Below are 12,148 nucleotides of genomic sequence, written 5' to 3'. Positions count from 1 at the left end.
TCCATTCCTCCACCAGCGCGCTTGACACTTGCTAGATGGTCGCTGGCGCACGTGGACGTGCTGCAAATCTTTTCCCCAGTGCATCCCAGATGTGCTCCACGGGATTTCGGTTGGGGGAACAGCGAGGCCAGCCCATTCGCCGAATATCCTCTCTTACCGAGAGATACGAAGCCCACACCTACTACAGTAGTTCAAGTTTATATGCCAACTAGCTCTGCAGATGACGAAGAAATTGAAGAAATGTATGATGAAATAAAAGAATTTATTCAGATTGTGAAGGAAGACGAAAATTTAACAGTCATGGGTGACTGGAATTCGAGTGTAGGAAAAGGGAGAGAAGGAAACATAGTAGGTGAATATGGATTGGGGCTAAGAAATGAAAGAGGAAGCCGCCTGGTAGAATTTTGCACAGAGCACAACATAATCATAACTAACACTAGGTTTAAGAATCATGAAAGAAGGTTGTATACATGGAAGAACCCTGGAGATACTAAAAGGTATCAGATAGATTATATAATGGTAAGACAGAGATTTAGGAACCAGGTTTTAAATTGTAAGACATTTCCAGGGGCAGATGTGGACTCTGACCACAATCTATTGGTTATGACCTGTAGATTAAAACTGAAGAAACTGCAAAAAGGTGGGAATTTAAGGAGATGGGACCTGGATAAACTAAAAGAACCAGAGGTTGTACAGAGATTCAGGGAGAGCATAAGGGAGCAATTGACAGGAATGGGGGAAATAAATACAGTAGAAGAAGAATGGGTAGCTTTGAGGGATGAAGTAGTGAAGGCAGCAGAGGATCAAGTAGTTAAAAAGACGAGGGCTAGTAGAAATCCTTGGGTAACAGAAGAAATATTGAATTTAATTGATGAAAGGAGAAACTATAAAAATTCAGTAAATGAAGCGGGCAAAAAGGAATACAAACGTCTCAAAAATGAGATCGACAGGAAGTGCAAAATGGCTAAGCAGGGATGGCTAGAGGACAAATGTAAGGATGTAGAGGCCTATCTCACTAGGGGTAAGATAGATACTGCCTACAGGAAAATTAAAGAGACCTTTGGAGATAAGAGAACGACTTGTATGAATATCAAGAGCTCAGATGGAAACCCAGTTCTAAGCAAAGAAGAGAAAGCAGAAAGGTGGAAGGAGTATATAGAGGGTCTATACAAGGGCGATGTATTTGAGGACAATATTATGGAAATGGAAGAGGATGTAGATGAAGATGAAATGGGAGATATGATACTGCGTGAAGAGTTTGACAGAGCACTGAAAGCCCTGAGTCGAAACAAGGCCCCCGGAGTAGACAATATTCCATTGGAACTACTGACGGCCTTGGGAGAGCCAGTCCTGACAAAACTCTACCATCTGGTGAGCAAGATGTATGAAACAGGCGAAATACCCTCAGACTTCAAGAAGAATATAATAATTCCAATCCCAAAGAAAGCAGGTGTTGACAGATGTGAAAATTACCGAACTATCAGTTTAATAAGTCACAGCTGCAAAATACTAACACGAATTCTTTACAGACGAATGGAAAAACTGGTAGTAGCCAACCTCGGGAAAGATCAGTTTGGATTCCGTAGAAACACTGAAATACGTAAGGCAATACTGACCTTACGACTTATCTTAGAAGAAAGATTAAGGAAAGGCAAACCTACGTTTCTAGCATTTGTAGACTTAGAGAAAGCTTTTGACAATGTTGACTGGAATACTCTCTTTCAAATTCTGAAGGTGGCAGGGGTAAAATACAGGGAGCGAAAGGCTATTTACAATTTGTACAGAAACCAGATGGCAGTTATAAGAGTCGAGGAACATGAAAGGGAAGCAGTGGTTGGGAAGGGAGTAAGACAGGGTTGTAGCATCTCCCCGATGTTGTTCAATCTGTATATTGAGCAAGCAGTAAAGGAATCAAAAGAAAAATTCGGAGTAGGTATTAAAATTCATGGAGAAGAAATAAAAACTTTGAGGTTCGCCGACGACATTGTAATTCTGTCAGAGACAGCAAAGGACTTGGAAGAGCAGTTGAATGGAATGGACAGTGTCTTGAAAGGAGGATATAAGATGAACATCAACAAAATCAAAACAAGGATAATGGAATGTAGTCTAATTAAGTCGGGTGATGCTGAGGGAATTAGATTAGGAAATGAGGCACTTAAAGTAGTAAAGGAGTTTTGCTATTTGGGGAGCAAAATAACTGATGATGGTCGAAGTAGAGAGGATATAAAATGTAGGCTGGCAATGGCAAGGAAAGCGCTTCTGAAGAAGAGAAATTTGTTAACATCCAATATTGATTAAAGTGTCAGGAAGTCATTTCTGAAAGTATTCGTATGGAGTGTAGCCATGTATGGAAGTGAAACATGGACGATAAATAGTTTGGACAAGAAGAGAATAGAAGCTTTCGAAATGTGGTGCTACAGAAGTAGGCTGAAGATTGGATGGGTAGATCACATAACCAATGAGGAAGTATTGAATAGGATTGGGGAGAAGAGAAGTTTGTGGCACAACTTGACCAGAAGTAGGGATCGGTTGGTAGGACATGTTCTGAGGCATCAAGGGATCACCAATTTAGTATTGGAGGGCAGCGTGGAGGGTAAAAATCGTAGAGGGAGACCAAGAGATGAATACACTAAGCAGATTCAGAAGGATGTAGGTTGCAGTAGGTACTGGGAGATGAAGAAGCTTGCACAGGATAGAGTAGCATGGAGAGCTGCATCAAACCAGTCTCAGGACTGAAGACCACAACAACCGAGAGATCCTCCACCTACGCTGTCCGATGCAGTCGCGCACTGTCATACATAAAAATGAAGTCATTGCCGAACGAAAAGACGCACTTGTGGAAGGAATAAAGTGTCCGACCTGCATGTTCGGTGCAGTCGTGCATTGTCATCCATAAAAATGAACTCATGGCGAACCCCGGGAAAGACGCACGTGGGGAAGATGCACAGTAATGCTGACCAGTGAGTATACCGTGTTAAAAGATATGACGGTCACTATGCCCATGCAACATTAAACCTCTCCATACCCTAACACTTGTACCACCAAAACGATCATCTAGACAATGTTCGTGGGAGCATTAGACATAATGTTGCACGGATTTACCGATCACCATATCTTTGAATACGGTACACTCACCAACAAATGTCATTGTCACACTGTACGCTTTACCCATATGAGTCTTTTCACGGGTGGTTAAGCCATGACTTCATTTTTTATGGATGACAGTGAACGACCGCATCGAACAGTGCAGTTCGAGGATGTCTTGAAACGTGTGGATGCTCGGCGAATGGACTGGCCTGCCCATTCCCTCGACTTAAACCCTATCGAGCGTGTTTGGGATGAGTGGGGCGACGTATTGCATCGCAGCATGTACACAGTCACCAGCGACCATACAGAATTTGTCAACCGCACTGGTAGAGGAACAGAGCGTCCTATAACAAGAACTCCTTCGCAACACTGCGACCATCATGGGAGCACGTGGCAAGCATTCGTACCGTCCTTGGTGATCGCGTAGAGTGTTAAGACTTTACAGATGGTGATACTGTTGACTCATTGCAAAATTTTCAAAGTATTGGTTTGGATGTAGGTGGAGAAACGGGATGGAATGGAATTCAGAAGAGTCGAGCGATGGTATTTAGGTGGTAGGAGGCGAGTACAGTTGTGTAACAGTAACAAAACCTTCCATTAGTCTAGCCGCTTATTGCGGAAGATTGCTAATTAAAATTGCAACACCACGAAGGCGGCATGCAAAACACATCAAATTTGCATGAATGGCACAACATGCCCGGATGTACTGTACAAATGGAAAGCGTATAACGCAACCGCACTAAACAAACTGGCGGAAAATAAATCGTAACACTAAAAAATAATTATTGTAGAAAAATGAATTTTCGGGCATACATTTGTCTAAGTAACATATTTAACGTATTAAAACAGCAAGATTACAGGTTAACGTAAGCGCGGGATAAGCCATTGCAATTTGAAATGCTGGTACATTAATAACCAGTGTAACCACCAGATTGTTGAATGCAATCACGCAAACGTGTTTGCATTATTTTGTACAGGTGCTGGGTGTCGATTTGTGGGATGGAATTCCAAGCCTGTTGCACTTGGTCTGTCAACACAGCGACGGTTAATGCTGTTTGCGAACGATGATAGACTTGTCGTCCAATGATGTCGAATATATGCTCGAATGGAGACAGATCCGGTGATCGAGTAGACAAGGCAACACGTCTACACTCTGTAGAGCATGTTGGGTTACAACAGCGGTATATGGTCGAGCGTTATCTTGTTGGAAAACACTCACTCGAATGCTGTCCATGAATGGCAACAATACAAGTCGAATCACCAGACCGATATAGAAATTTGCAGTCAGGGTACGTGGAGTAACCACTTGCTCCTGCTGTGATACGAAATCGCACACCAGAAGGTTGGTTGCAGGCCCTCAACTAGCCTCCTTCTGACCAAATACGGTCATCACCTGCACCGAGACAGAACCAGCTGTCATTAGAAAACGCAACAGATCTTCTCCCTCTCCTCTACTGGACTCTCGCTTGACACCACTGAAACAGCAGAAGGCGGTAGTTTGGGGTCAGCAGCGCGCAAGCTGCAGGGCGTCTGGCTCGGAGCTGTTCTTGAAGTAACCGACTGTAACAGCTGTGTTACTGCGACGTCAACTGGTGCCAAAGTTGCTGCTGCAGACGCAGTACGATCCATATGGCGAACGCGATGGTCTTCCCTCTCGATAGTGCTACGTGGGCGGCTGGTCCCGGCGGAGATTCGAGTCCTCCCTCGGGCATGGGTGTGTGTGTGTGTGTGTGTTTGTCCTTAGGATAATTTAGGTTAAGTAGTGAGTAAGCTTAGGGACTGATGACCTTAGCAGTAAGTCCCATACGATTTTAAAAAAACAACAAAAAGAAACAAAAAAAAGTGCTACGTGGGCATCCGGAGCCTGTTCTTTTTGCGGCCGTACATAATCGTGGCCATCGCTGCCAGCAATCATGTACAATGGCTATATTCCTCCTGCCTAAGTCTTTCTCCAGTATCGCAAAATGAACATCCAGCTTCTCGTAGCCCTATTACATGACCTCGTCCAAACTCTGTGACGTGTTGATAATGACGCCTTTGTCTCCTTAAAGGCATTCTTGACTAACCACATCCAATCTCAAAGGTAAGTAACGCTCACTACCGTTACAGCGTGTATTTGAGGCAAACCTGATTTGCATTCTCATAGTGGCGCTACTAGAAACACGCCTACCGACTTTCATTTGTTTCACACAACTACTTCTTGATGCTGCGATTTTTTTCCGTCAGGGTAGGTAGGAGTAACGCCATCTACATCTGTGTATAAAGAAAGATTACCCACCATGTTTATCACTCAGAAATCGCGTATGACTGTTGATTGCATCTTAGAACGCCGTGTTATGCCCGTGTAACAAGAAGAGACGCCCAACAACACGTGTCGGGGTTCGACAACTACAGACTCGTGGTACTTAGAGACTGCGGTCTCCGGTTCCGTTATATAGCTGCTCGCTTTGGTGTGGATCCCACGACTTTCATTCGAATTCGGAATCGTTGGGCTAAGGTCCGAGACAACACACACACATGTTCTCTACCATGGAGTATCGTACAGCCATGCGGTATGCCTTAATTCAGGGAATGGCCATGTTCCAGGAAAATAAGCATCAGAACAGTCAGTGCTACGATGTCTGGGGCCCCACCGACCGTCAGTGCAGTGACCATTGCTGAGGCTTCCCTTGAAGCAGCAATAGAGAGAAACGTGCCGTCAGTGATGCGCCACTGGACGCAGCACTGGCATCAAGTCGTCTTTTCGGACGAATCCCGGTTTTGCTACTACATATGATGAACGAGTCCGTGCGCGGAGGTTCCCCGGAGAACGAAAGTTACCAGATTGGATTCATCGTCGTGTTAGGGAACAACACCTGAGGTGATGGTATGTGATGTGATTAGGAACACAACACGATCATCTGGCATTCGGGAGGACGACGGCTTAAACCTGCAACCGACCATCCCGATTTAGATTTTCCGTGATTTCCCTAAATCACTTCAGACAAATGCCGGGATAGTTCCCTCGAAAGGGCACAGCCGACTTCCTTCACCACTCTTCCGATGGGACCGATGACCTCACTTTTGGTCTCCTCCCACCAATCAACCAACCAGCCAACCAACGATCACCTCTGGTTCGTTTAGTCGGTAACTGGGAAACCAGAGACTATTTTTCTGTCGTGTTAAGGCCAGTGGCAGTACTCTATCTTCAGGGCCTCTGCGCGTTATTTTTAAACAAGATAATCCAAGACCACATGTTAACCGTGCTGTCCTGACCTGCCTCGATATAGAGGGTGTTCGGCTGACGACCTGACCACCTCGTTCTCCATATTTCATCCACTGAGAACATCTGGTCACAGGTTTCTGAGCGACTGGCATGCCACCACTCACTGGCCAGTTCGACTGCTGCACTCTCACACACATGCGAAACAGCGTGGATCTGCCATGTAAGCCAGGTCTGGTTAAAACCGATATTGACGCCATAGATGGCAGCTCTGTGTACTGAATTTGCACCCTGTGTACCCACAACTGACTTAAAAAAATTATCATGTATTGTTCCTACCAATTGTATAGGTACAATAAGTAAAACTTGGTTATTTGCCATCGATCCTTTCTGGTGGTTGAGTTTTATTGACCAGCAGTGTAACTGACAAGAGGAGAGACTGGCATGTGGGCCGCCGACTTCTCTCAAGTTTTTCAAGGACATTCTATATTGAAACTAAGGGACGCGTGTTTCTGCTTTTTGCTAGACACTCCCTAGTTTTTGAGAAAATCGAGGTCAAAGTTAATGACGGAAAATCGTATTTTCAATGTTATACATCGAAAGATCGTTTAAAAAAGAATATTTTTATTAATGTAGGCGTATCATGTGGTACAATATATTAACTTTTTTGTTTTCATGCTGTAGCGTGGGTACCCATTATTCCAGATAGTTAGCAGAGAGAGGCTGGTGGTCTAGCGGCCAAGGCAATTGACTACCAAGCTGCTCGTCCGTGTTCGATTCTTGGTTGTAGAAGGTGGGATTAATAATCAAATAAGTGTATTAATGTACTGACAGTTATTTTCATCGTGATACATGACGCGCTACGATAATACTTTCGTAGACGATTATGCTTAACCGACGTGATACCAACGAAATGCAATTCTCTTTGTCAGTCGCGTGATGTTTACTTTCTCCGACACATCACAGCAGAGAATTGCAAGACAGTACAGATGGTATCAAAATTAATTGTTCAAAATGGTTCAAATGGCTCTGAAGTGTCGGAACATCGATACTGTCGATGACCTCCTGAGTTCATCAGTCCCCTAGAACTTAGAACTATTTAAACCTAACTAACCTAAGGACATCACACACATCCATGCCCGAGGCAGGATTCGAACCTGCGACAGTATTGGTAACGCGGTTCCAGACTGTAGTGCCTAGAACCGCTCGGCCACTCCGGCCGGCTATCAAAATTAATGCGTTGGTCCATAACGAGTTGTCCACGCCTGTCCTTCAAGATACGCTTTTACGCGCTTGGTACGCATCCAAATTGATATCTGATAGATCCCTTTTTGGCAGCATGAATCTGATATGTTTCCCACGAACAGTGTACCGGAAAAATGTCGATGCGGCGAGATTTCGTTCGCGTGTTGCGCATGGCGCGAGAAATATTTGTGTTTTGCCTGTTTCTGTGATAAGTATCAGCCTATTGATGGCGAGAAAGCTGACGCATATTTTTGTACTATGTATCACGATGAAAATAACTGTGAATACAGTATGTAGAGGATGACAGCTATTGAACTGTATGAAAGAAACGTAAATTATTTAAAACTACGGCGTGTACATATTTTATTCAACACGTAAACGTATCTATAGCGCTATAGATATTCGAATTTAGGCTACGACATGTTCGATATGCCTGCCATCGTTGGCGATGACGTGGCGCAGACGAATAGCGCAATTCTGCACGACCCGCTGAAGTGCCGGAACATCGATACTGTCGATGACCTCCTCAATGGCTACTTTTAGCTCAGCAATGGTTCTAGGGTTGTTGTTGTACACCTTGTCTTTAATATAGCCCCACATAAAAGAGTCGCATTTGTTCAGAATCGGAGAATATGGCGGACAATCTAGGGCCGTGCCAGTGTCCTCTGGGTACCTCAGAGCCACATTTCGGTACCCAAAATGGTCCTTAATGGTCCTTCAGGAGGTCAAAGACTCTCCTGCATCGATGGGGTCAAGCTCCGTCTTGCATGAACCACATCTTGTCGAAATCAGGGTCGCTTTGGATAATGGGGATGAGCCGGCTGTTGTGACCGAGCAGTTCTAGGCGCTTCAGTCCGGAATCTCGCTGCTGCTGCGGTCGCAGGTTCGACTCCTGCCTCGGGCATGGCTGAGTGTGATGTCCTTAGGTTAGTTAGGTTTAAGTAGTTCTAGGTCTAGGACTGAAGATCTCAGATGTTAAGTCCCATAGTGCTTAGAGCCATTTGAACCATTTTTTGATAATGGGGATGAAATAGTCGTCTAAAACCTTCACCTAAGATTCGGTAGTCACCGTGCCGTCAAGGAATATTGCACCGATTATTCCGTGACTGGACGGTATACACCACACAGTCGCCCTTTGAGGGTGAAGAGATCTCACGATCGCGAAATGTGGATTCTCAGTCCCCCAAATGCGCTAATTTGCTTATTGGTGAATCCAAATGAAAGTGGGCTTCGTCGCTACAGCAAATCATACTAATTACCATGATGCCTCGCGACCAACCGTGCAGTTTGAACGTCCTAGCGCTAACCATTCAGAAGTTATAACGATTTTATTTCACGTAGTTCAATAATTGTCACCCTGTACATTTATTGCTGTGCGGTTCTAGGCGCTACAGTCTGGAGCCGAGCGACCGCTACGGTCGAAGGTTCGAATCCTGCCTCGGGCATGGATGTGTGTGATGTCCTTAGGTTAGTTAGGTTTAATTAGTTCTAAGTTCTAGGCGACTGATGACCTCAGAAGTTAAGTCGCATAGTGGTCAGAGCCATTTGAACCATTTGTACATTTATTTGATTAAAAAATATCGAATGAAGAGTAACACGACTAATAATGGAACACGGACCAGTAGTTTAGTGGCCTAATCCCTTGACCTCTCGACCGCAGACTCGCTCTGCTAGCCAGGTAGAACGATGGGTACCCGAGATACAGTATGAAAAACCAAAACGTTAGTAACTCCAACGCCATTATCTCTGGACTCGTTAACATGTTAATAACAATGTTTGTTCTTAGAAGATATTCCGATGTATATAATTGAGAGTACGATTTTCCGCCTTCAAGTTTGACCTCGATTTTTTCAAAAACTTGGGAGTGTCTAGCAAAAAGCGGAAATACATGAATATTTTGAATACGGAGGGCCCTTGCAGAACTTGATTAAAATTGGTGAGCCACATGTCAGACCGCCCATTATGCGAGGCTGGAGGTGTGGCTGCGCACTTTCCGCAATAGGGTGGAGGTGGGGCTGGTCACTTACAGCGGTGGCTGCGCTGCTCGTGCGGCAGCAGGTCGTTGTCCGCGTCTTCGTCCTGGGGCAGCCAGCCCGTGGCGGAGGCGGCGAGGAGCGCGGCGGCGGCGACGGCGGCGGCCAGCCCCCAGCTGCTGCGGCCGGCCATGCTCGGTCCTCGCGCAGCACTGCCCACTGCCCGCCGCCACCGCACGCTCCTCGCCTGCCACTTAGCGCCTGCCCGGAACCGCTACGGCCGCTGCCACTGTGCGCTAACACAGCTCGGTCACCCAACGGCGCCTTGTTCCTCACGAGGTTCACGGTTAGCTTCTGCCTCGGGTGAAAAATACGTTTGGGTCAAACGGGGAACTAATTACCAGTTACTGCATCTTGAGGTTCTAGCTCACTCTTGTCTCCGTGTTCGCTTACAAACAAATGTGTCTTTGGAAAGTTTCCGCCTTGAGCAAACACGATTTTTTTCTCTTCTTTTTACTTAGACTGTTTCCCGCAGCTCTTGGTCTCGCAGTCGCGTTCTCGCTTCCCAAGCACGGGATCCCGGTTTCGAGTCCCGGCGGGGTCAGGGATTTTCACCTGCCTCGAGATGACTGGGTGTTTGTGTCGTCCTCATCATTTCATCATCATTCATGAATGTGGCGAGTTTGGACTGAGCAACAGTTAGGAATTTGTACGGGCGCTGATAACAGCGCAGTTGAGCGCCCCACAAACCAATCATCATCATCATCATCAGACTGTTTCGCTGAAGTTAACAGCATCATCAGTCGTTTCTTTTTTTTCCCTTTCTACTAAACAACTCAAAAACTGCTCTATACTTACGGTACACATAGAATTTCGGGTTTTAAGAAAAATATTCACAAATTTCAAAAGCTATTACTTTTTTATATATACATTGTTAACATGTGCTGTAGTTTTTGTGGCTTTCTGTATTTTGCGTTATAGCTGTCTTTCTTTCACAGATTGTCATCAGAAATCATGCGGAACTTAATATAGATAAGTTATTTACATCGAAAACTTTCGACTGGGTATGGTAGACTTCAGTGATTAACATTATAACATTCTATGTGAAATATTGTATGTCTCTGATGGGAAAACCTAAAGAAGTATGTGCACACAGATTGTCTGCACAGAGATAATCCTCTGTCTCTCTGTCTCTCTCTCTCTCTCTCTTTCTCTCACATAACCCCCCCCCCACCTCCCCACACACACAGTCTTTCACATAGACTACGCTAATGTTAACCACGACAGTCGAACAAACCGAGTCGAAAATTTTGGATGTAAATAAATTTTCTGCCCTAACTTCTCTATGGCGGCAGATGACAAACTGCAGGAGAAAAACAGCTATAAACAAAAATATAGAAAGCCTCCGAAACCACAGCATGTGATGAATATATATATAAATTTTGTCTATTTTCAAATATGTGAATACTTTTGTGAACAGCTGAAATTTTATATGCACTGATACTAGAGAGCAACTTCGCTGTGTTCTGGCAGAAAGAAAATGAAAAAAAAGAAAATTATGATGCTGTAACGACAGTGAAATATATCTGGGTGAGATGCAGAAAATGTGTGTCTGATCAAGGCGGAACCTATCCAAAAATGAATTTATTTCTAAGCAAACACGGACACAAGAGTGGGCTTCTACTTCAAAATGCAGTAAATGTGAAACAAAACAGCAATGATGCAAAATACAGAAAGCCACAAAAAGCACATTATCTGATAACAAGGTACATAGATATATAAATTTATGCTTTCAAGTTTGTGAATACTTCTCTTAAAAATTCAAATTATATGTTGACACTTAGCGAAGAGCAATTTTCCTGTTATTTGGTAGAAAGAAAATAAAAAATACCACTGATGATATTGTAACTTCAGCTGAATGTGCCTGAGCAAAAATAAGGGGAAAAATCTGTTTTCTCAAGGCGGAACCAATCAAAAAACAAATTTACCAGTCACTGCGTTTACGAAACAGTTACTGGAACTGTAACATACATCACCCGTTATTTGGCTCCCTCCTTTCCTTCGGCCTGTCGTACAACTTCTCAATAGAAAATACTAAAAAAATGTTTTGCACTAGACTTATGACTGGCATTATGTTCTGTTTTGCTGTTGAAAACCTATTTCTCAATACTGTTTCGACCACTAGAAGTTGCTATCTACAACTACCTCTGTAGCGTAGGTAAAAGTAATCTTGCATTCTCATTGCTTGCTGTATTAGAGCTATGATGAAATGACTGTAGGTGTCATTTGTATGGCTCAAGGGGCATGCTGGAATTGTGGAGAATGAGAACATACAGACAGACATATCGGCGATCGCGGACCCTGAACACTATGTGCCTAATTTGACAATGTTCCTCCGTAGATGGAAATCTTTTGCACTTTGTGAAGTTCATCCACTCACTGCTTTCTTAGTCTTCCTATTGGGCGGATACCATCAGGTTTTCCCTCAAGCACAGATTTGGCATTGCAAATATCTGGCCCACTGGCAGTGGGCCCTATCAGGCTTATTCCCCGCGCTTTCTTTTTCTGCATGACGTTCGGTTGTTTCATCAGGTCGCAGAGTTCTTGGTTCTTTCTACGTCCCCTAGTGTTGTTTCTGCAG

The 12,148-nt window shown here is 44.3% G+C and overlaps 1 protein-coding gene across 1 annotated transcript in view; it reads right to left on the bottom strand.

The window, feature by feature from the left end:
* LOC124774927 overlaps positions 1-9,700 on the bottom strand; it is a 127,675-nt gene extending 117,975 nt beyond the window's left edge. Inside the window, exon 1 of the mRNA XM_047249612.1 lies at positions 9,562-9,700. Within this exon, the coding sequence (XP_047105568.1) occupies positions 9,562-9,700 (139 nt within the window). The remainder of the gene's footprint in view (positions 1-9,561) is intronic.
* Positions 9,701-12,148: the final 2,448 nt, after the last annotated feature.

The sequence above is a fragment of the Schistocerca piceifrons genome, chromosome 1, assembly GCF_021461385.2.
Source record: "Schistocerca piceifrons isolate TAMUIC-IGC-003096 chromosome 1, iqSchPice1.1, whole genome shotgun sequence".
Lineage (NCBI taxonomy): Eukaryota > Metazoa > Arthropoda > Insecta > Orthoptera > Acrididae > Schistocerca > Schistocerca piceifrons.
Note: the sequence above shows the minus strand (reverse complement) of the source record. Positions and strands in the feature narration are given on the sequence as shown.